Source organism: Erpetoichthys calabaricus, chromosome 3, assembly GCF_900747795.2.
Source record: "Erpetoichthys calabaricus chromosome 3, fErpCal1.3, whole genome shotgun sequence".
In the NCBI taxonomy this organism is placed as follows: domain Eukaryota; kingdom Metazoa; phylum Chordata; class Cladistia; order Polypteriformes; family Polypteridae; genus Erpetoichthys; species Erpetoichthys calabaricus.
Genome location: NC_041396.2, coordinates 283,387,107 through 283,413,644, shown reverse-complemented (window position 1 = coordinate 283,413,644; position 26,538 = coordinate 283,387,107). Strand labels below are relative to the sequence as shown.

The 26,538-nt window shown below is 38.5% G+C and overlaps 2 protein-coding genes across 2 annotated transcripts in view; one reads left to right on the top strand and one right to left on the bottom strand.

Annotated features, from left to right (window-relative positions):
- The window catches only part of acadvl (acyl-CoA dehydrogenase very long chain), a 966,944-nt gene that overhangs the window by 433,804 nt on the left and 506,602 nt on the right, over nucleotides 1–26,538 (top strand). The window lies entirely within an intron of this gene.
- LOC114649041 (cornifelin homolog) overlaps nucleotides 22,945–26,538 on the bottom strand; it is a 59,267-nt gene continuing 55,673 nt past the window's right edge. The window contains exons 3-4 of the mRNA XM_051924378.1: nucleotides 25,120–25,304; nucleotides 22,945–24,385 (exon numbers count right to left, since the gene is read on the bottom strand). Coding sequence (XP_051780338.1) covers nucleotides 24,212–24,385; nucleotides 25,120–25,304 — 359 coding nt within the window. The 3' untranslated portion in view covers nucleotides 22,945–24,211. The remainder of the gene's footprint in view (nucleotides 24,386–25,119; nucleotides 25,305–26,538) is intronic.

Below are 26,538 nucleotides of genomic sequence, written 5' to 3'. Positions count from 1 at the left end.
TCCATCCATTATCCAACCCGCTATATCCTAAATACAGGAGCCAATAAGTAGATATGTATATATACAGTATATATACAGTGGTGTGAAAAACTATTTGCCCCCTTCCTGATTTCTTATTCTTTTGCATGTTTGTCACACAAAATGTTTCTGATCATCAAATACATTTAACCATTAGTCAAATATAACACAAGTAAACACAAAATGCAGTTTGTAAATGGTGGTTTTTATTATTTAGGGAGAAAAAAAAATCCAAACCTACATGGCCCTGTGTGAAAAAGTAATTGCCCCCTGAACCTAATAACTGGTTGGGCCACTCTTAGCAGCAATAACTGCAATCAAGCGTTTGCGATAACTTGCAATGAGTCTTTTACAGCGCTCTGGAGGAATTTTGGCCCACTCATCTTTGCAAAATTGTTGTAATTCAGCTTTATTTGAGGGTTTTCTAGCATGAACCGCCTTTTTAAGGTCATGCCATAGCATCTCAATTGGATTCAGGTCAGGACTTTGACTAGGCCACTCCAAAGTCTTCATTTTGTTTTTCTTCAGCCATTCAGAGGTGGATTTGCTGGTGTGTTTTGGGTCATTGTCCTGTTGCAGCACCCAAGATCGCTTCAGCTTGAGTTGACGAACAGATGGCCGGACATTCTCCTTCAGGATTTTTTGGTAGACAGTAGAATTCATGGTTCCATCTATCACAGCAAGCCTTCCAGGTCCTGAAGCAGCAAAACAACTCCAGACCATCACACTACCACCACCATATTTTACTGTTGGTATGATGTTCTTTTTCTGAAATGCTGTGTTCCTTTTACACCAGATGTAACGGGACATTTGCCTTCCAAAAAGTTCAACTTTTGACTCATCAGTCCACAAGGTATTTTCCCAAAAGTCTTGGCAATCATTGAGATGTTTCTTAGCAAAATTGAGACGAGCCCTAATGTTCTTTTTGCTTAACAGTGGTTTGTGTCTTGGACATCTGCCATGCAGGCCGTTTTTGCCCAGTCTCTTTCTTATGGTGGAGTCGTGAACACTGACCTTAATTGAGGCAAGTGAGGCCTGCAGTTCTTTAGACGTTGTCCTGGGGTCTTTTGTGACCTCTCAGATGAGTCGTCTCTGTGCTCTTGGGGTAATTTTGGTCGGCCGGCCACTCCTGGGAAGGTTCACCACTGTTCCATGTTTTTGCCATTTGTGGATAATGGCTCTCACTGTGGTTCGCTGGAGTCCCAAAGCTTTAGAAATGGCTTTATAACCTTTACCAGACTGATAGATCTCAGTTACTTCTGTTCTCATTTGTTCCTGAATTTCTTTGGATCTTGGCATGATGTCTAGCTTTTGAGGTGCTTTTTGGTCTACTTCTCTGTGTCAGGCAGCTCCTATTTAAGTGATTTCTTGATTGAAACAGGTGTGGCAGTAATCAGGCCTGGGGGTGGCTACGGAAATTGAACTCAGGTGTGATACACCACAGTTAGGTTATTTTTTAACAAGGGGGCAATTACTTTTTCACACAGGGCCATGTAGGTTTGGATTTTTTTTCTCCCTAAATAATAAACACCATCATTTAAAAACTGCATTTTGTGTTTACTTGTGTTATATTTGACTAATGGTTAAATGTGTTTGATGATCAGAAACATTTTGTGTGACAAACATGCAAAAGAATAAGAAATCAGGAAGGGGGCAAATAGTTTTTCACACCACTGTATGTGAATGTATGTATGTATGTATGTATATATGTATGTCTATATTTATATGTATATATATATGTAGATATGTAAATTTGTATATGTATATATATATATGTATATGTAGATATGTGTATATGTAGATATGTATATATATGTATATATGTTTATGTATATATATGTTTACATAACCTCTTTAACACACTACTTCTCTGCTGCGAAGCGCGGGTATTTTGCTAGTTTAAATATATATCGCGGATTTTTTGCTGGTTCGCGGATTTCTGCGGACAATGGGTCTTTTAATTTCTGGTACATGCTTCCTCAGTTGGTTTGCCTAGTTGATTTCATACAAGGGACGCTATTGGCAGATGGCTGAGAAGCTACCCAGCTTACTTTTCTCTCTCTCTCTCTTGCGCTGACATTCTCTGATCCTGACGTAGGGGGTGTGAGCAGGGGGGCTGTTCGCACACCTAGACGATACGGACGCTCGTCTAAAAATGCTGAAAGATTATCTTCACGTTGCTCCCTTCTGTGCAGCTGCTTCGTGAAGTGACATGCTGCACGGTGCTTCGCATACTTAAAAGCTCGAAGGGCACGTATTGATTTTTGATTGTTTGTTTTTCTCTGTCTCTCTCACTCTCTTTCTCTGCTCCTGACGGAGAGGGTGTGAGCTGCCGCCTTCAACAGCTTTGTGCCTCGGTGCCTCGCATACTTAAAAGCCAAACAGCCCTATTGATTTGTTTGCTTTTCTCTCTCTTTCTGACATTCTCTGATCCTGACACGCACTCCTTTGAAGAGGAAGATATGTTTGCATTCTTTTAATTGTGAGACGGAACTGTCATCTCTGTCTTGTCATAGAGCACAGTTTAAACTTTTGAAAAAGAGACAAATGTTTGTTTGCAGTGTTTGAATAAAGTTCCTGTTGCTCTACAACCTCCTGTGTTTCTGTGCAAATCTGTGACCCAAGCATGACAATATAAAAATAACCATATAAACATACGGTTTCTACTTCGCGGATTTTCACCTTTCGCGGGGGGTTCTGGAACGCAACCCCCGCGATGGAGGAGGGATTACTGTATACAGTCGACCCTTGATATACGACCGGCTTGACATTCGAACAACTTGATTTACGACCAAAATTTTTATTTTGATTTACGACCAACATCTTGCGTTACGACCTGAATGCGGTCACGTGTATCCGCTTGCGCGATTGTAAACAAACAGAAACATTCCTATTAATGCGGCACTCATTCAATAAAATGTCAGGTTTGTAAACTCTCTTGGGACCTCCCCCAACTAGAAGACATGCCAAAGTCCAAACTCCGTATGGAAGACTGTTTATCTGTTGCTGGGGCAACAGCCGGCTTAAAGCTGTGCTGAGTCTCTCAGCCAAAGCAAACAGAAAAGATATCGATGGGTGATATGCATGTGATATCCCTGCCCGGCAATGGACAAGCAAGCTTCCACAGTCGCGGCAATCGCGCTTCAGGACGCACTTCAGCATGTCGTTCCCATTTGGGGATCTCAGAAGAGTTCAGAAACAGTTCCTTGTATCATCGCAAGGAAATGTTGAGAAAAATTCTTGTCAGAATAACTTGTAGGCAGGAGGAGATTAAAATTAACGCAAAAGAAGCTATTGAAATGATTGCAAATGCCTGAGCGCAAGTTAAAGAAAGCCTTTAAAAAGCCTTCAGTTTCATTATCATCCTCCTCCCTTCCTGCAGTCCAAAGATGTCAAATTAAATGGTGAGTACAGTATGAAATTGTTGTTTCTGGTAGGCTAGGCACTTTTTATTACTTTTTGGTTAGTACATTAGACAAATTATTGGTGTTTTGTTAAATTATGCACATTATACAACCCTTTTTTTATTATGAAAAGGTTAAGTAAGTGTTGCAGTGGGAGGTTCGGAACGCATTATGGGTATTTCCATTATTTCTTATGGGAAAAATAGTCTTGACTTACAACCAACTTGAGTTACAACCAGCCCTCGCGAACGAATTGAGTTCGTAAGTCAAGGGTCCACTGTATATATATATATATATATATATATATATATATATATATATATATATATATATATATATATATATAATATATTTTTGACATTATGTATCAGACAAAGGGAATCACATCATAGCCACAATAACAATCATGGATTGTCAGAATCTACCTAAACTGCTGTTTCAGTCTGTCATTGATCTATATTAACTGTGTATATACAGTAATGTCAGTATAAATTACAAAATATCACTCACACCACAGTGGCTTTAAATGTGTCGATACTTTAAAAAGCTTCCTTTGAACTGTGCATGTCAGCTCAATGCTTCAAACCATGCTTGGATTGTTCATTTCCACAGTGAATGTGTGCTCAGTGCTTTGAATCACACATTTCAGTTCCATTGCACATGTCAGCTTAGTGCTTTGAATCGCACTCCGTGCTTCATGGGCTACAAACCACACTCGGGTTTTGTGCGTGGGGAGTGGGGGTGTTAATTTCAACTACGCATATCAGCTCGGTGTTTTGAATCCTTATTCGAGCTTTGTTTGAACTACACATGGCATCACCAGATTTAAAAACTCGACAGAACTGTCATGCAAAATGAATATTTGTGGATTATCAATACATTTTAAATAATTGTGCCTGTTACTGTTTAGTGTGGAGAAACAAAATTATAAATCATAAATCTTACAAATGCTGACTGGTAGAATGTATAATGCTGCAAATAAGAGCTTTAGTAATACGGGTCATGACACCTCTGCCACCATAATATTGTAGTGACCAGAAAAGTTCAGGGTTGTTGTTTTCTTTACTCCGATGTTCATGGTGACATTTACATGTGGTGTGGGAATGTTGGTTGTCATGCGCAGTAGAAGCTCAAGTTAGTTAATTGCTAACAGGCTTGGTGTTTGGATGCACACTAAAAGCTCTCCATACTCTGAGCCAGAGCAACGACCTGTCAAGCAGCATCTGTTTCATTAGATTCAATGTATATATGTTCTACTGAATACTCTTGGATACTGTGCATTAATTATTAAAGGATTCCTGATGGGTTTCTTTGTCGTAGACCAGTTTTTAGTCACGCTGCAGGGAAAAGTACAACAATACTGTCTTCTCATAAATATCCCCTCTTTGCTTCTTATCATTATCATCACTATTATTATTATAATTAATAAAAATATATCAAAAGTGAGTATATATCTTGTTTCATGTATATAACAAAACTGACAAATTGTTGTTATGGGTAATGATTGCATATTTAGGGCTTTGAATAATTAAATATTTAATTAATCAAATGGAATTTGTTCTTACATTGGTTGTCAATAGACCTTGGGGGAATACACAGCAAATGTGTTGGTGACTTGGTTTGTGCTTATGTAACTGGAAGATTGGTTAGGAATGGTATAGACAGGAGAATTATCATTTTTATTTAAGAAAATGCTTAATTTTTATGCTGTGCTGTGATTTATTATCGTAGTTTTTCCCTCTACTTACCTTTTACCTGTTTACTCAAGGGTAAGTGTACTCGTCAAGTTCATTATTGGGTTGGTCTACTGTTGCACTTTAAGATGAACACACATATACATAGCTATATGCATACACACAGACCCTAACCACAATAGTGCCCCATGAATGACACACACACGCTGATTAACCTTTAGCACTTTAAAACACACAAATGCTTTAGGAATAACACAGCTTGTCATTCAGCACTTCAAGAGACTTGCTTATTATCGGCATTAACACATACAATGTTTTAATGATATTTCAGACCTAAATAGTACTTTTGGTTTTACAAGAATACATTTAAACATACAAAGGCTCAGCATCCTTGACTATAGGCCATTTATCATCCAAGAATACCTTACTTTACGTTCTGTTCCCTACTATTGAGTTGAGCTCTCACTCGCAGCCTTAATAAACCTCACAGCACAGAGGTAATGGAAAATATCCGGCTGCACCAGGTGCTCAAAGAAATCTAACTTATTACTTCAATCAGTCTATAGACATTAAGACAAAGCATAGGAAGTTAAAAAGCAGCTTGGTATTTATTACAGTAATAATAATAATACCACTGGAACAAAGAATAATAGAAAATACAACTGATAGAAAAGTCTGGATATATATATATAGTCTTTAGAAAAAGCTTACGAAAAAGTTACAAATGACAAGGATGAATGTCCCAGGGCGGCGTTTGATTTAGCAATCAATGTTCATGAAAATGCTGTTAACTGATGATTAGATGAAAACTGGTCATACGTGTCTTTGTTTTCTTCTCTGACGTTGCTCTTTCTTTGTCGCTGTTTCTCTTATTCTGACGTTGCTTTCAGATCAGGCATATTTATTTTAAAGTTTCATGCCGTGGTTTTACAACACATGATTGTTGCATGCACCTGATTGCCTAGCTGTCAATATGATGGATGAATTTTTCTCAAACTCATCAATCTATCTTTTCCCAGACTGTAAACCAAATTGTTGTCCCAGATGTCCATCCATGAAATAATCAATATCCTGAGATATTGGCTCAGTCTTCCTTTCCCAGGCTGTTAAACCATTTTAGCACTATGCTGTGAAAAACTGTTATAAAAGTGAGGTATAAGGGAAGAGGATATGCCATTTATATTATAATGCCTATACAAGTGTCCTACATCTGAATTCATGTTGTTGGGATTGAGCAAAATATAATAATGAAATATAGAGAATTGCCGACGCCCGCCATAGCATACGGTGGTATAAAAATATGAATGGAAAACGGTAAGAAAGGAATTCAGAAATCAAGAAGAAATAAATACTTCTTGAAAGATGTAGTGTGAATGTAGAATTTCTGGCCAAGCAGGATTACATGTGAAAGTGATAAATAAATTAGGATTTCTGAATTTATGTACTATGGCCATGGCATCCTGATAGTTTTGTTGCATGTATCTTGGACTTCTTGGAAATGTGGACGGTAATATGATCATTTTGCTTACATGTACATTGTTATTTTCAGCGTTTGCTTGTAGTGCGTCTTATAGTCCTTTGTATTGTTCCACGTCCAGATCTTGTTGATGTAATCTGAGATAGTTGAGACACGCACCCTCTATTTTAACATACGCATCTACGACGTACTGTTGGAATAGTTTGCCACTGGAGTGCAAAATACTAAATGAATTCCTCATTGCTAATCTGTACGTGTAAAATTGGCATTGAGTAAGCCTTATTCACTTGGCGGTTCTTTTATTGGGATCATGTTGTAAATCTTTGTGCCAGCCAATGTCTCTGTAAGGGAATAAAAGTGGGTAAACCATAGGATCGCAATTCATATTGAGCGTGAAAATCTGTTTACAGGAGTTGCCTATGGGATAGATGCAAATGTCCCTTTCGGCTGATGGTTCGCCATCTTCTCCGACGAAAATCGCTGCAACATCGGTGTGACATGTCAGGGCATTGTATCGTCGTAAATCCTGCCTAGGGTTTTCCTTGAAAACCATTTGTACAGATGCTGTTGGATTGGACTGAGCGATTTCATGCATGTGTTTGTATGAATTAGCGAAGGGGTTGATGGTTCTGAGCATGAATCTAGCTGGAGAAGTAAAGTTTGCTTTATTTTGTAAGCGTACTTCAGTAGCTTGAGCTGTGTCAAAAACATACAACTGTCCATATCCTGGAGAGGTAGAAGTGTTAGCATATAGTGGAGAGATTTGGTGATAAATTTGCCCGTGTATTTTAAAACAGTATGGTCCGTGGCCACGAGGTTAAGTTATCTGTGCACCCATGGAAGCAAACGCTAGAGAAGGGTTGTATTCTCAAATGTGTTCACAATAATTTTTAGCTTCTGACGTTTGCTGTGTAAGAAGCTGTTGTAAAGACACAGGTGGCTCCTGCAAACGTGGTAAAGCTACTTTATCATTGTGACAGCACCTTGAGTACTTGTTGGATGTATTATGTTCAGCAGGCCAGTATAGTGCATGATATGGAAGAGGATGAATGGGAATCGAGAAATGCCGTGTTGGCTGCGTGTGGGCGGAACCGGTTTTGAAGTGGAAGCAGGACGAACCAGAAGAGAAATATATATAAGAGATAATTTGTAGATTTTATACACCATAACATGTGACCAAGATAAATTTGTACTGATTTCTTATCTGGACCTTTGAGGATGTGTTTACAAGGGAGGGATGTTGCTGGTAAAGTCAGATGCTTGTTTTGAAAGCAGATCCAGATGTGTTTATCCCACTGATGTTTGTTGCCGCAGCACTGGAGTGGATCTTTAATGCCGAGCTTCGTATATAGCAATCACCAAGTTCTCTGTACATCACAAACACGTCTACGGTAGCTGCTGGTGGTGTCCAGGGTGGCTGTTTCTGTTTGAATGACAGTTGTAATTAGTTATGCAGCACATACTTTTATTCACATTACACTTTTCATATAAAGTAGATATCAACTATAGACTGTGGATCACTAAATACTAAGTGTTTATCTGTGTGTGTGTGTGTGTGACATGTGTGCTGGTGACTGCTTCTTTGCTGTGTCTCTCAGCCCCTCTGAGTGATTTCAGCCTGATCTGCCACATTGGGTTTGTTATCATCGTTTGCAATGGTAAAGTTTATAGTCCTGAGGTTGGAAATGAATAGAAGATGGATTAGTGGAAATATATGAACTGCCTTCTGCAAATTAGTCATTTCATTTTTGATAGTGATTCTAAGTGAGAATGATTGCAGAACAAATATTTTATATGATCCATCAACAGTATAATTTAGGTTATAAATATACGTATCACACCTGATCTTTTTTTTTTTAGGTGACACTTTGATCCTACTTGAATCCAGGTTTGCACTATGTGAAGAATATGAAAAGCAACCAGCCTTAGTCAGTCGAGCCACAGGATGGTAAGATCAGTGCTTGTGATAGATTTGACTGTGACAGCGTCTTTACTGGGTGGCGAACTTGTTAATTTTGAGCTCCACAAAATATTACCAATATAAAGTATTAATAATTGAAATATCTAGTTACTTAATGGAATGATAGTGTCTGTTAATTTAAGGCTTTCATCTTCTTTCTCAAATGTACTCACCTATTTTATGACAATGTAGAGGGTTAAGCCTTTATTTTCCATCTACTCAGTTTTAAATAAGTCAGAACAAAGAAAATATTTGAGGAGAAATAAACATGCCCATTTTCAACTTATTTATTTATTTATTCATTTTGTATGTATGTATGTGTTTATTTCTTTTTTTTAACACCTACACTATTGGGGCTATGGAACCCCAAACTAGGGTTCAGTAAATTAGATCTCAGGAAAAAATGAGGAATAATAATAATGATAAAATTTAAAAATAATTTTTTTAATAAATGAGCTGCAGGCTCCATGAGCAAAGTGCCTTATTTGGTTTTATGAAAACTCTTGTTTGTCGTATAGTACATTCCGCCTGTTCATATTAGTTACATTTTTTTAGAAAGCAGACACTGGAAGCTTCTGACAAACACTGGTCTTTGTTGACAATCTGTAGCAGATAAACATAAAAGAAATAAAAGTTAAACAGACGTCATTAAACTTTATTATGTGTTTGTGTAACATTAGCACAAGCGGCCAGGAGATGTAACTAGAGAGGTGAGTGTCAAATGCTTCGAAGCCTTGACACAATTTCCGCCACAATTGCTTCATTTCAGTGCTTTGTGAGGCTTCACTCCACCCATCACTAGAAATGACTCTACCACTCCAGTTCCTGTTTCCTACCCCGCCCAATGCCGCAGAAAGTCAACTGAACAGCCAGTACAGTTTGTACGCAGAACCCATTGAGTTCACACACAAAGCTGTGACATAGTCGTACGTACACTATAACCAGTATGTTTCATATGCCAAATCGATATAGTACACACATAAAATGAGCATTTTACGCTTATGAACCTGGCAAGGTAGGGGCGGCACGGTGGCGCAGTGGGTAGTGCTGCTGCCTCGCAGTTGGGAGACCTGGGTTCGCTTCCCGGGTCCTCCCTGCGTGGAGTTTGCATGTTCTCCCCGTGTCTGCGTGGGTTTCCTCCGGGCGCTCCGGTTTCCTCCCACAGTCCAAAGACATGCAGGTTAAGTGGATTGGCAATTCTAAATTGGCCCTAGTGTGTGCTTGGTGTGTGGGTGTGTTTGTGTGTGTCCTGCGGTGGGTTGGCACCCTGCCTGGGATTGGTTCCTGCCTTGTGCCCTGGGATTGGCTCCAGCAGACCCCCGTGACCCTGTGTTCGGATTCAGCGGGTTGGAAAATGGATGGATGGATGAAACTGGCAAGGTACAATTCTTAGGTGCAATCGATCTAGTGCATACCTAAAACCAATTGAGTTTATACACGAGACCAATATATTACCCACATGAAGCCAGAGAAAAGCCAAGCAAAATTACACCTTTAATTGGCTAACTAAAAAGATTACAATATGCAAGCTTTTGAGGCAACTCAGGCCCCTTCTTCAGGCAAGAAGCCAGTATAAGACGTGCATGAAATCAATATAGTGCATGCACAAAACCATTGCTAGACCAGCACACCAGTAGTATATGAATGCAAGCAATTTATATGCAAGCCAGTAGCATATGATCATAAACCGATGCAGTTTGCTCACAAACCAATAACAAATGCACTGGAATCAGTGATATACAAGAGCAAATCAATATGCTGCGGTGGTTTGGCACCCTGCCCAGGATTGGTTCCTGCCTTGTGCCCTGTGTTGGCTGGGATTGGCTCCAGCAGACCCCCGTGACCCTGTGTTCGGATTCAGCGGGTTGGAAAATGGATGGATGGATGGATGGATGAAATCAATATACTGTTGTTCATATGCAAACCAGTAGTATACATATACCAACCAATATAGTTCACACACAATTTAATAACACACAGACACGAACCAATATGGCTCATTTGAATGAAAGCAATACTGTGTCATACACGTGCGCGTAGGAGGACATTGTATGGACCAAGCGAAGGTAGCGGGGTGCACTAAACCTTCTCCTGTTGTCTCTGCAGACAAGCCGCGGAAAAATCTGTCTGACTCAACATTGAATACGTCAATTCTGATTCTGATGCCCAGGATGACGTCAGAAAAATGTCACTTCCGGTTTCCCTACGTCACTTCTGCTTTGAGTACTTAAAACCGTCAGCAGTTCATGTCTGGTCTCCAACAGAGACACTTCTGTCTAAAACCAAACCCATTGCAGCCAGGGATAATATATGGGTGGCTGCCCCACAATCTTTTCACAACTTTTACTCGCAAATCAATGAATGTATGCATGCAAATCAATTAGAAATACTCATAAACCAATAGTGTTCACATTTAAAACAATCGATTACACACAAACATATGTGAATTATGGCCTGTGTGACCTCTTATCTATATATATAAAATCCCTATGTGCGTCCAGGTGTCCGTGTGTGGGTGTCTTCTGATGAAGTGCGCATGCGCGGGGCACGGTGAGTGCATGATATTACTGTCAGAGAAAATTACAGGCATCTTACGGAAATACAAACCAGTATTACTGCGAGAGGAAATTAAAGGTACACAAAACAGTGACGCATATTACAGCCACATACAAGCCAGTATTACTGTCAGAGGAGATTAAAGGCATATTACCGACGCGCACGCCTGTATTACCGCCAGAGAAAATTAAAGGTATATTACGGATGTAAAAGCCAGCGGATGTACTTCAATAAGGGCGCCCACAGGCATCCTTCAATAAGGGCGCGCCGCGCTCAATTGAGGTCGCCCTTTTGAAGCTCGCCTTTTTGTGCGCTCCCTTATTGAATAGAGCCATACAAGACAGTATTACTGTCACAGAAAATTAAAGACATACAATACACAGCGGCAGCCCACGAAGAACGGTCAGCTCAGCAAGTAAACATTAACAAAAGAAAGGCTGAAAGAAAGAAAAATACGACCAACAAAAAGAATGAGGTCAAAGTCCCTTGCCATTTAATATAGACTGTTCCTACTAATGTTTATGCACAACTGTTCTAGCGCCCGTTATTGTAACGGGCTAAATGACTAGTACACTACAAAATATTAAGGTGCCTGAGTGGTTCTTCAGAACAATGCCATAGAACAGTGGTTTCCAACCTTGATCCTGGGGACTCACTGTGGCTGCAGGTTTTTGTTCCAACTAGATTCACAATCAGTGATAATAATTGATAACAACTGATCTCATTTAATTAGCTGGTCTTTTATTTTGCATTCAGAAAAACACAATGGTATGGTTTTTATATTTATAAGACATTTAGAAATAATTTTATTTCTAAAGCTATAAATGCTTAACTCTCTTTTGTTGTTTTCCTATTATTTCCCTCTTTTCCTGTGTAGTTTGCTCCCTTCATTTAATCCTAATAGTGACAGTTAACAACCAGCACAGCAGACACCGGGATGATGACTCGCTAATTAGTAAATAATCAATTAAGTAACCAGAACACCTGGAAAAGCAGAATGAAAATTAGGTCGAAAATACAGTTAACGACTTAAAAAAAAAAAAAACCTACATATTCTCCATATAACTTACATGTTACATTACATTTTAATAAAAATCTACCATACTTAGTTGTAATCTACATTGACTCCAAAACACAGAAACTGGGAAATAATGACTCACTTAATTAGGCTAAGGGACCAATGAAAAACGGAAGTTGGTTGGAACAAAAACCCGCAGCCACAGTGGGTCCCCAGGACCGAGTTTGGGAACCACTGCCATTGAGGAACCATTTTTGGTTCCCAGGACCCATCCATGTGAACGTTCCAGAAAGAACCTTGGTTTATTTAGATCCATAGCCTTCACAAATAATCATGAATAGATTCTAATAGATTTGTGAAATACCACTGGGGTTGTGATTTTAAAAGAACTTTCACTGCATACAATAACACAATCTAAGATGAGGTTTTCTTAATCTGCTAGGGTCCTGTTAGGTAGACTACGATGCATTAAAATTTTCAGATTTTTTTCAGCATACAAATCTTGCTAAGCACAAAGAACCAACTTCATATGTAAAGAGCTCTTCACATAAATGGTTCTTTCTTAAGTAATGATTCAACGAAGAACCACACAAACCAGTAAAGAAACATAAAATGCTATTAAAGAACCAGTTTTTTTTTTTGAGAGTGTAGTTTAGATTGGTGGATTATTTTTACAGCAGATTGAGATTGGATTAAAGTGACTTCTGAAAAAAATAAATAGAATAAGTAGTCACATTCATGCTTAGTCAGCTTAATTACAGAAAAAACAAGAAAAAACAATTCAAAATGTAATCAAAGCATTCCTGTAATGTTTTTGTATCCCGGACAAACCACCTTTTATACTAACAAACTTGAAACACCTGTCACACATCTGAAGTAAACTGAGAAACTGCAGAAGTGACCTGCTTCTGATAATAATCTCACAACCCATCTCTAGAAGTCCTCAATCATTGTTCCGCTGCCGAAAAAATCCAACACGAACAGTCTGAATGATTTCCGCCCAGTGGCACTCACATCTGTCATCATAGAGTGCTTTGAGAAACTGGTGCGGAGTCATATCATCGCCTGCCTGCCAGCAGACCTGGACCCATTTCAATTTGCTTACAAAGCAAAGAGATCCACGGAAGATGCTGTGGCCACAGCCCTTCATGCTGCCCTGACCCACCTGGAGCAGCAGGGGAGTTACGCCAGACTGCTCTTTGTAGACTTCAGCTCGGCATTTAACACCATCCTCCCACAACGACTGGTGTCCAAACTGGCAGATCTGGGACTTCCATCACTCACCTGCAGTTGGATACTGGACTTCCTGTCGGGTCGCTCCCAGAGGGTCAGGCTGGGTCTCCACACATTCACTGCTCTCAGCCGCAACACTGGGACGCCACAGGGTTGTGTGCTCAGCCCGCTCCTCTACACCCTCTACACATATGACTGTGTCCCCACTCACTATAGCAAGTTTGCGGATGACACGATGGTGGTCGGACTCATCTCGGGCAAGGAGGGTGAGCTAGCATACAGGGACGAGGTGGAGCGACTGTCAGAGTGGTGTACAGTCAATAACCTGCTCCTCAACAACAAAAAAACAAAGGAGCTTGTTATTGACTTTAGCAAAAACAAAACTGACATCCAGCCACTCATCATTGGCGGGGCCTGTGTGGAGAGGGTCCCGGTGTTCAGGTTTCTGGGTATGGAGCTGGAGGATGACCTGACCTGGAGCGCCAACACCAAGGAGCTGCTAAAGAAGGCGCAGCAGAGACTGTATTTTCTGAGAGTTCTCAGAAAGAACCACCTCCCAAAAAATCTACTCCTTGCTTTTTATCACTGTTCCATCGAGAGTGTGCTCACATACGGACTGTGTGTGTGGTACGGCAGCTGCACTTCCTCAGAAAAGAAAGCGCTCCACAGGGTCGTCAGGACAGCAGAGAGAACAATTGGTTGTACCCTCCCCACTCTGGAACAAATCTACACCTCCCGAAGCCGCAAAAAAGCAATAGACATTTCACAGGACTCATCACATCTTGGTCATTGCCTCTTCCAGCTTTTGCCATCGGGCAAGAGATACAGAGCTATGAAATCTAGGACAAACCGCCTTAAAAACAGCTTTTATCCGAAAGCAATCATGGCCCTGAACTCAGAATAAAACTGCTCCATATTATTCTTCCAATGTGCAATATAGACCTTAAGTCAACAAGTGCAATTTGTATATTTAGTATTATTCGGTTTGTTATTATTTTCTCTCTTCTTGTCTTTTTGTCTTTTTAACTCTTATTCCTCACACTGAGTCGATTGCACCTTCAATTTCGTTGTTCCTTTGTAAAAGTGACAATGACAATAAAGATCTATCTATCTATCTATCTATCTATCTATCTATCTATCTATCTATCTATCTATCTATCTATCTATCTATCTATCTATCTATCTATCTATCTATCTATCTATCTATCTATCTATCTATCTATCTATCTATCTATCTATCTGTCTAGAAAAGAGGAGCTGAAAAGCGAGCCATTGTCAAAATTTAAAAAAGGGCAAACAAATTCACTTATTACATAGAACTTTGAAGGAATGCTAAAAGAAAAGAAAGGTGTGACCAAGCAGATACAATTTTATGAACTGCTTATCGGTTCTTATCACTCAAGTAGGCACCTGTGAGGGAATGAGTCTCCTAGTGAGCTGACAGGTTCATTAAAGTGAACCTAAAGGCTGATAAGAATTTATTTGGACAGCGGCAAGTGGAATGGAAATGCAACAGCATTACCCTTTGGATTATTGTTTTTTATGCACTTCCGAAAATACATTGGAAAAGTGTGTGTCTGGTTAAATTACAGTTAGAAAATTTGTGTTATTTTTTCCTGAGTTTCCTTAATAACATATTAGTAAAGTATCTTTTACTTACATTTTTACAATTTATAAACTAGCATCCCAGCACATCAACTCTATTAATGCCCACGGGACTGTTCACTTTGCTTATCTAATTTCAGTTAATATAACTACCTTGACACCATTCTCTTAGATGTCACATCAGGGCCATTTCTGACTTATTTGGTGCCTGAGCAAGAAAAGCTGTCTCTCCCCCCGCCACCTCCCCATTTCACACCACCATACACAGACACACACACACATATGCTACTAACACAGGGTTATACACTTATTGAATTAAAAAAAAAATGTAAATAGAAATAATAATAATAATAATAATATAACAATAGAACTCTTCTGATATAAATTGTGAATGTACCAAAACATACAAAACTTATATAGAACAGCAAAATAACACAATTTAACTATTTTACATGTAAATGACTCATTTAATAGACCTCTACAAACTTAACATAGAACAAGGAAGTACAGCAAATAAATAATATTAGAAACACTTCGTTGGTAAATGGGGAGACTTAACACTGCCAATAAAAGTCTTTTTAAAATCATTTATAACATCACACGATTCTTTGGGACAAGTCATGAACGAGTGTTTATTCTACACATTCCTGTATCGATATCAAAGTTCCCCTGAATTTCCAAACTCCCTGGTTGTATGCAGAGTTCTCCTCTTCGCCAGTATGACGTGCACTTCCTGAGAGACCAATTGCTTGACCCAAGAATGTTTATGTAGGAATAGGGTTGACTAGGTAAAACTCTAAACCTTTAGGTTTAAATATTTGCATTGAAGATTTGAGGGTCTATGAAGCATGATTTAGGAGTGGGAGGGTGAGTATTTGGCTCTGCTATCAGCTGATGGTCCAACTGGCTCCTGAGTGGGGAAAGGGTGTTAGGGGTCGTTACTAAAGTTAAGGTGAGATTCATGTTAAAGGAAGTTTTCCATGCTTGACAGCTAAAAAATACATACATAAAAAATAAAAGTATATTTACAAAAAAAAAAAATTCTGTATTTCACTGCTCTTTCCTGCACCTCTCTTCTCCATTTCCTACATTCAGCCCCTGAGGGCTTTGATCATTTCATGATAATATACAGTGTACAAAGGACGAATGTACTATAGTAGTGAGCATACATCATGCTAAGTGCTAGACAACATGATGCACAGCAAAAGTAAAAATCAATCACAGAAGGGACATTGGCCAATACACCACCAGTTGTAATGGCAGTTCTTTTGATGGAGTATGGCTCACCATTTACTTCAAATGTACTGTATATTTTGCAGTTCTTATTTTCATGAATATTGCTGGCAATTCTTTCAAACTTAAATTAATTCCTACACTCTTATCATAATGCTGAACAACAGAGAGCACACACTGCCCCTGTGATAATGTATCACGCACGTTTACCACTCATCTGTTGATGCTGTTGAATGCTAGTGTATCATCTGATGTAACAGAAAGTTTTTCCTTGCAACAAGTTATGTTTATTTTGAAAATGTGTAATGTACTCTCTGCACACATATTTTGTATTATAATTTATATTTTTCATATTTTATGTGTCTAGCAGGGTTTTTTTGGAGACATTTCAACTGTAGAAGGTTCATTGTGTAACGCAGTTCAAAATCTCCACCCCTACTGTGAGCGCTGCCTTTATGAGGCACTGGATTGGTTTAGAAATGTGAACCGTCTAAATGTTCCCATTCAGTTTTAAGCAAAATTCATGCATGGCTGTCTCCAGATGTATACAGCATATCATATGTCTGAGTTCAGCGAGACTATTAACAGCTAAGCTGTGCTGTTATCTCATCCACATCCGTCTTAAAGGTTGTCAAGGTTTCTACTTCATCTCAATGGTTCATTAGTTTGTTCCAGATTGGAGAAATTGGGATAATGGAGAAAAATTGCTTAAGAATTTATTATTATAAATTATTATAAGGATTGTAAGGATTCAATTAATATTTTAAATTATTATGTACAGTATCTGGTGGGCTGTGCTCCACTATCTATTAATGCAGAAACACCACAGGTAATGAATTTTGGTGTTCTCGTTTGTGAATATTAGATATATACTCCATTTTAAATAAAAAGGCATACATTGAGAGTGTAATGGAAGACATGGATGGACTACCATCCCAGCAGACATTGATGATGTTTCCTTTCCTGGCTGGAAAGCCATTGTAGTAAATCGACAGCCTGGTGAATGGGCATTATGGGTTGAGGGACTGGTGTCTTTCCTTGTTGAGAAGTCTGGATAATGAATGAGCAGCTTGGTGGATGGACATCATGAGTTTAACTTATAATGTTCCCTTGTCTAGTCAGAAGGTCAGGATGATAGGACCTTGGACAGCGGGAGTCAAATTCATAGGGACATATGTTCGTCTCTGAAAATAGGTAGCAGCATACCTCTCATGCCACTGACTGGACACCTGCAAGGATGTATGGGAAATGGAGTACTGACAGGCAGCTCTTCTGGGGTCCTTCAGAGCCGCTCATGGCAGCTGTAGGAGGAAAGCCCCCCGTTATCCTAGAGTTCAGTCTGACCTGGAAGTGCACCTGACATGTTGGAAATCCTCCTGGACCTTCAAAAGGAGTCACCCTGACTCAGCTAGAGAAATGAAAGTGGGGTGTAGGGTGGGACGAAACTCACCTGGAGTGGACGTGGAAGAAAAGAGCGAAATAGAGAGGGAAAGTGTAGTGAAATATATATAATTTAATTTAATTGAAGCTTATTTAAAGGAAAATAGTAAAATAAGCGTTTTGAACCTGTACCTTGCATCATTCACTTTTAGTATGGAGTTGGGGTATAAGATGGTCTATAGTATACACAACAGGTAGAAAAATTACCAAAAGTATTGTGCAAATGTCTTTGGCCATGCAAGACAATTATTTTTAATGTTCTTTATCTGTACAGTAAGGGTTTATTTGCTTCTGCAAGCATCATATAACATTCAGGTAAACAGTGATACAATAAAAAGTAACCAGAATTTTTTGAATTTCTGAAATCATAATGATGTCTTGTGATAGCTAGGCTAATACATGGGCTAATGTCCAAAACTCTCCTAAAAACCTCCAGCCATTCCTTGTATTTGTTCAATTCCACCAACAGTACATTCAATTCATATTAATGAGATGGGAGTTAACCAAACCAGGTGTGCTAGTGGCACAACTTAACAAATAAATTGCTGGAATGAATAACAGCCATAAATTCTGTACCTGATTTCCTCAGAAGAGGTTGGGAAATAGCTAAGCTAAAACATGCTAATGACTTTTGAGGTATTTTCGTGTCTTGTTATCATTTTTGTGCTTATGGAGTACTGTAGTGGAAAGAAATTGTGGCAAAACTAAGAAATCCATAGTGATCAGTGTCCAAGATTTTGGATTCTCTGAAAAGACAAAGCTATTTGTGTTATTAAAAATGGGTGTGATATATTTGAACATTTAAGTGGTACCTTGACTTTGTTTTTTGTCATATATTGAGGTTGTTCCTCCCAGGTTTCTTTTGATCTCCCTGTTTTGTGACTTGTAACCACAAGGGGACACCAGAGAGTCCCATACCATAAACACAGTAAAGTACCACACGTTTGTAGAATAAAATGAGTTTGTTTTTATTCTACTCACAAGCACCTTTCTAAGTCTCCTTTTTGAGCAGCTGTACAAACACAATGAAAATACACAATAAGCGCACAATTCTTCCTCCTTCTTTGCCTCCACTGAGTTTTGGTCCGGCATAAAAGGAAGCCCACTGTCACACATGGACGAGTCAGCATTGGGAGGCAGTGGGCTTCCTTTTGTGCCAGACCCAGGAATGCTTCCAGTGCCACTCTGTCTCCTCTAGGAAGCACTTCCAGGCCATACACAAAGTAGGGTGGTCCTCCCCCGAAAGCACCCTCTACTGATCACGAGGGACAGCTACAAGGCTGCATTTCCAGACTCCATTCCCCTAGCACTCCCCTAGTGTCCCAACTGGGTTCTCTATGAGGACCACTGCCACCTAGAGCATGGAACCACTCCCAAGTTCTGGCTCCCACTGGTCCATCCATTATTTAAACTGGTTGGTCACAGAGTTATTATTCTGTCCACCCTGCCAGTCTGTCCAACATTCCTCTTGGACCTCCCATCCAGGTAATAACTTGTGCTCCTCCCTAGCCAGGATGCCCATTCTCATACTATAAACCTCAGATCAAACTTTTTTATGTTAGACTGTTTTTAAAACTTTTTTTATATTTAAAATCTTTTGGTCTGCCTTTTTTTCAATATTTTGTCCACATACATTGACAGACATCAGAGTTTAGTATCAATGAGGCCATAAGTCAGAAAGCAATAGCACAGCAGACTGAACTTTCAAATTGTGGGGTTCATCCTGTCATTACCCTCTGGATGTCCCTGTGTCCTGTTCACAGAGGGTATCACAGAGCAGGTACCAGCTTCCCATTGTTTGATTGATTTTGTGTGACATTAAAAGTGCTTGAACTTGCATATTTCACGAGTCATTAGCAAAAAGATGGACAGATATTATCAGGTAGATGTGAAAATTTTAACGTTAGGGAAGTCTGCACATAGAAAGGAAAATTCTGCTACGACCTCCCCAGAATTTACTTGTCAAGAACACATCTGGTCTGCAACATGAATTTCTATCTTACAATTGACTGTGGACATTCCAGAGGTTTATTGTTTTCAGGGATGCTGCTGAATAGACCTTTTGTTTTGTCCTTCTCTGCTATCAACTGGTCAAAGTTCAACATGAAATTAATAGACAGATAGTGCTGGGCTCCATTTGCAGTATGTTAATCTGTTTTGAACTTCTTTGTTCTGCTGTCTGTTTAAATACATATGTGTCGGTATGTTTACTCATTATATAATTAGTAATTTATAAGGTTTGGATTTGTATCTACCTGTAAACTTGTCACAGGGAAGAGTGCTATACAAAAATAAACTGATTTGAATTGCATTGAAGTATAACAGAAGCTGTATAGAAGCACATGGAAGTGAAAAGAAAGTAACAAGAAGAAGAGTTAGGTGAAATCCTGAAAGAAACATGGAAAAGTTTACAACAGGGCTACTTGGAAAAAATGATGTAACAGAGGACAAAAGGGAAATGCTTCATTTTGCATTCAAAGTGAGGCCACAGAAATTGCTTTCTTGTTTTAGAAACACAAGGAGCTCTGCTAAGTTGTAAAGTGTCAATGATTATTTAATATTTATTCTAATATCTAATATAGATAGATAGATAGATAGATAGATAGATAGATAGATAGATAGATAGATAGATAGATAGATAGATAGATAGATAGATAGATAGATAGATAGATAGATAGATAGATAGATAGATAGATAGATAGATCTTTTAATACACTGCTCTTTATGATAGTGCTGGACAGTGTTGACGTGTTGCATGTTGGTCGGACATGCAAGTTAAAAAGTTTGCTCTGCTCTTAACATGTCACAATACTACTGCCACTATTGTAATGAGACCATCTTCATTATTGGTAGCAAAAGTTTATTAGGAGACCCATAAGTAATGTAAAACTACAATTATTGTTGCATTGAATCACACTCATGCTAGCACAAATTCAAGAAGGAAGACTTTCACAATAAACATGTTGTACAACACTAATGAAGCTTGTCAAGGCCCTAGGAGGCAAGGTTATTATAGTTTTGCCTTTTTATATTAGTTTTTATTTCTATATTTTTTTTGACCTTACTTGGAAATTCAGTTTAGTTTTAGTTTTCCTTCATCGTGTATTTTTAGTTTTAGTTTAGTTTTTATTTCACAAAGACATTTCTATTTTATTTTTATATATATTAGTTTCAGTTTTAGTTTTAGTAATTATGGCATGGAGCGCCTACGGAGTTAGTTTTGTGTCACAATCAGACAGAACTGTACACTTAACAGATTTGGATACGAGTTTAATGTTAGTGGAAGCTTACTACACTACATGGTTTACTATATGGTTTTGTTTTTGTCTGATAAAAACAAGCATAAAAAACTAGACACTGAATATGAACAATTTTACATAATTTTATAATTTGTAAAATATTTTCTCATGAAAATCACAGGGGCTTAGGAAGAACAGGGCTCTTAGACTTGAATGAATGTGCAGACCCCACAAAGAGAAACAGAAACAAAGAACAAAGAACAACAAGCATGTAGTGTCAAGATTAGGGACAGTGAGTCTTGAATAGACCACCATAACTGACAGTAAACCCATAATGAGCAGAGCAAGAGCAGGCGTCTGAAATTAAGAACAACATATGCATTATCTAAACCTGCTTATCCAGAGTAGGATTGCAGGAAATCTGGAGTCTACCTCAGCAGATTTGGATGCAAGGCAGGAAAAATCTCTGGTGTGCAATATGTATGATAAGGCTGATGTTAAGAACAAAAAGAATTATTATTTCAACTATCTATTTTGAGAGAGAGAGAAAAACATTGAAAAAAGGGTGACAGATATTTTAAAATATAATTCTGCTAAAGGATTACTTTCACAATATCAGGTATTTTGAGTTGTGAATAGGAACTAAAAAAGATAAATTAATAAATATGGAACAAATACAAAAACCTATTAGTATGTTTAGTTTTTCATCACTTGTCAGACTCTCTACTTTTGTTTGTATCGCTTCGTTGTTAAACGATGTTTTTAAAGCAAAAGTGATTGGTCAGCAACAAAATGCTGATCTTGTATGGTGACCTAGTCAGTCTCTCGATTAGTGCCGTTTTATTGTCAAAAACCGGGAGTGCTCTCCCCTTGTATACTCAGAAATGGGGATGGATATTTGAGGAGTAAACCGCAAGACAATGATTATATTTTTATATTACGTACATTAAGGAACTATCAACAACAAATCCAATTAATAATATATTGAACGATTATTATAAAAGTAAAGTTGAATAAATCTGACTCTGCAGCTGTAAAAATAAAAATAAAAAAATCGAGTATGTGTTCAGGTAAAGTACCAGTTCCGGGTGATGGATTTGGCCCACAAGTTAATACAGATCTACAATTGTGGTGTAACAACCACATGCCGAATTTCATCCATCTATCTAGTTGCGTTCTTGAGTTGTCGTGTTTACACACACACACACACACACACACACGCACACACACACACACACACACAATTACAAAAAACAGTACTGTTGGACACTGGTTAGTCTATAACGTCAAGATTCATCAAAATATCGAGGTCGAATTTTTTTCATGATTACTATACTTTCTCTATACTTAGTATATGAGAAAGTAAAAACGATTTCTCCTGTGCAAAGTGGCAGGTGAATTGCTGTCAACAAAAAGCAGACACCTGGGAAATATACTGAAACGTTACTCACTCGTGATTTTTCTGTCCGTATGGAAAACGTTTTGTTGACCAGTAGCCTATATTTTGATTTCGGCCGTTTGAATTACATCTTGATATAGAACAAGCACAAAGAAAGGCGGCAAGCAAATCGCTTTCTATTTCTCACGCTTTACGCACCCGCACTCCGCTTGCTCTGTCACCGCATAACGCTGTGTGAACAGCCGCCCTCCTTCACCAGCTGCCGTTCACTGTATGAATATATGCAGGCGGCTCGTGGTGGATGACTTTCTGTTTTAGAGTTAAAACCTACAAGGTTTAAAGACTAACGGCAAGAATATTAATTTAAAAACGAAAACTAAAAATATTTTAGTAAATTATTATTTTGTTTCAGTTAGTCTTTCCAGTAACTTTAATAGTTTCGTTTAGTTTTAGTTTTTCATTTCGGTTTTGTTAATTATTTTATTTCAGTTTACGAAAATGTTTTTTTAATAATAGTTTCAGTTTTGATTTTAGTTTTCGCTAACTATAATAACCTTGCTAGGAGGCATTCTGAGCTGGCACTTGGAGGTACTTGGCATACTCAAGCAGTAACAGATAAGACATTGATGACGTAGAGGTTTTGTGTTAATAATACAGCAAGATGCACATTCACAGAGTTAAATAAACACAAGTTTATTTACGATAATATCAACACACGCATCAATATATCTGTATACAACTAATTTACATGTACATTATAATTTATTTCACTGAAATATATACATTTACAGATTCTAAAGAATTTTTAAAAATCCTCTGCTGCCCATGGGCATCACAAATCCAGGGTACTTGGGTACGTTTAAGCCTATATTAACTTAAATAAATGGAAACTTTCTTTTTGCGTGTCATAGTAGGGTCTTTGTATTGTCAATAGGATTGGGTTTTAAAGAATCCAGAATTATTGATGGGAAGTCACACTAAAGTAAAACACAAAAGGTGCCAGTGTGCAGGTACAAGCTTGAGTCCGATTCTTCATCACAAGCTGCACCAGTTACTTTGCCTTGTATACCTAACTGTAGGTAAGTAGTTACTTAATAATCTTCACAGTTTAAATTTCATTTTACATCATGTAGATCCTGATAGAGCTGGCATGGTGGCACAGATGTTACTACTGCTACCAGGACCCAAGCTGTATCAGTTGTCTGCTTCCTACCTGTCTGGGCTTAAGCAGGTTTGTCTTCCTTTTCAGTCTCCTGAGGTTTATTTTCTTTGGTTCATGTGTCCTTGGGTGGGTTCCTTATCTACACCTGAAGGGGCTGAGTAAGGTGCCAGCATCCTACTACATGTGAAAAAACTGAGCTAAAAAAAATCAGTGGATGTATGGAAGGATGGGAGAAAAGTTACACAAGTGGACATGAAAACTAAAGTTGAATGCTCTCATCTCACTATGAAATTTGAACTCTTAGGCTTGTCAGTCAGTAGAAGCTGCCTATCCTTGTCTTTGCCTGCTGTCTTACTAAAGTGTGACTGTTCAATCTGAATCTTTCTTTTGATCATGGTGGACAAATCTTCTCTCATATTCTTAAGGCATTTTAACCCCTGTGATGAAACCATCACATTAAAGCCGATTGATAACTTACTAAACAAATTATGATCAGAACTGCACTGCTAGAGACCACCAGTGTTTGTAATAATCTCCATAACTTAGGACTTGGAAGATCCAGATTGTTTAGGAATGGCAGTCACATATTTAATTTTTTTACAGGTTCATCCCATCAGAGCTGACCTAAGTCACCTTATTGTGCCTGCTAGGATACACTAAATGCACAAGGCTGAGCAACAAACCAAAAGCAATGCAAACTCCTTAAGTCGACCAATTGAATATAAGATAGCATCCATTGTATGGTGCATCATATAATTCACAGGACTGAAATGTTAGTATTTGGGATTGTAGGCAGGTTGCAGGGATGGCTGGACCACATTGAATGTTGTGGTTTGAGCATTCACAATGGTCAGAGGTTGCTTCCGTTTCTTCAGTTCTCTCGCCATTTGGCACCAGGAGCAGGAGTAGCAGCAGAAGACTGTGCAGCAATCGTCACAGATGGTCCCCTGCCAAAGGCAAAATGGTAGACATTGAAATGCAAAGTCACCAAGAGAGTAGACAGCACAATACGAATTTTTATAAAATAAAAACAGAACTGTTAACAGGTCATTATGCGCACAGTTTGTCTCGCTTCTGAAAGGAAGAAGTTGTAAATGCAGAGGCGTATTGCATTGATCTTTGTGAATGCAAAATTATATATATAAAAAATGTTTATTACAATTAAAAAAGAGTTAAGCAAAAAGGAGATAAAAAGGTGACATGACTGAAGTGTTTAAAATGTATGATAGGAATTAGTCCAGTGGGTTGAGACTGGAAACTTGTTAAGGTGAAATTTTGGACAAATGTTAGGAGGTTTTTCTTCACACAGAGAACCAGAGACAAATGGAATAAGTGACCAAGTAGTGTGGTAGACTGTAGGGCTTTAGGGACCTTCAAAATGTGACATGATGTTATTGTGGAGGAATTAAGTTTATTGGACTTGTGACTTTTGTTGGGCTGAATGGCCTGTTCTTATGAAAAGTTTTATAACGTTCTAATTACTTGAAGAGTCTTTTCCAGTTCTTTTGACTTGCCTGTGCTTAATATTGTATAGTTCAAGGACAAAAATGCCACAACCTTTAGTAGCTAATACTCTCCAATAATATTATTTATATAGTACTTTTTCCATGCTCAAAGTGCTAAAACGTGTTAAAGTGACAAGTGCCCTTATGATATCCTGGGACACACTGTATGACAATACCTGAATGCCGAATCTTTCCCTCATGGATGCTCGCATGGCTAGAGAGATGGGAGGAATTGTCAAAGGTGTAAATCCAAAAAAGTAGCCAGTCAGCATAGGGTCGAGCAGGGGCAGACATACGCACTGGCCAAAATCACTGGCTGTCTTGCACATGAAGCACGGCAAACACCAGGTAGCGCAGCAACCTGCAAAAAAAGAACAAAAGTGTGACCAAAAGAAAGTAAAGACCCTTTAATATTATGAATATTTTACCACTAAAAATAAGGATTTCTTTTGTTTTGTTGCATTTCTCCTTTCAAAGAAAGAAAGAATCGACTTTCATTAAAAAGCAATGCTATTAACATTATTCATAATAGCTTGATATTAATCAGATTTAAACAGAATGTATTTCCCTACAAGGAATGAAAAACTTGACATTGTATTGAATGTTCACTGTCTAAAGTGTGAAGGGGGACCCGGTCAGGGCTGGGAGTGCAGACAATTATGTACAGTGCTGGAAAGGGGATGACACATTAGAAGCCCTGCTGGAGGAACTTCGTCGTGAGTAATGCCTGCTAAATTGGGTCACCATCAATAGGGCCACTATACCCCTTTGGAAAATAATAATTTAATGGGCGGATAGTGAAGGACCAAATATAATGGATCAGAAATTACCAACGTTGATAGGTAGCAGCAGGGAGACCCATTTTTACAAACTTTGGATCCTAACTAGAAGGTCTAATCGACAGGTTACATGAGAACCGTCAAGCATGTTAGCAAGGGGCAGCAGGGAGACCAGAGGCAACTAGCGTAAGCTCTTGAAGAATTGCCTCAAGGTTTCTAGTGGCCAATACACTCCGTGGATGTGAATATTCAGAATAGGCACAGAATTAATCCCTGATGAAGGCTCAAAAATTGCTGGTGGTCAAAATGCCTTTGAGGTTTGAAGTGAGGAGGAAAAAATTTTTTCAAAAGGGGGAGAGGAAGTGGGGCCAGATGTTATAGAAAAAATTACTGGATAATAGAGGAGTGTTGTCATTATACTTTAAAAAGAAAGTGAGTAGGGCACTTGTTTCAAACAGTCCTATATTTCTTAATTTTTGTTAGAAACACAACTCCTTTTGGTAACTTCTAAGAATCTTTGGGGTTATTCCGGTTTAGTGACCATTTCAGAGAACTCCACTCCCTAGAAATTACAGTAAACAGACTTCTGCAGCTGTCTGTAACAGGTTAGATAAATACAGCTAGGTCCATAAGTAGTTGGGCAATGACAAAATCTTCATAATTTTGCCTCTGTATGCCACCACAATGAATATGAAATGAAGAAATCATTACAAATGAAGTGTAGGTTTTCAACAATAACACAAATGTTTAACAAAAATATGCCATCAGCCGTTTAGAAATGGCAGCCATTTTTATACATATTCCCCCATTTCCAGA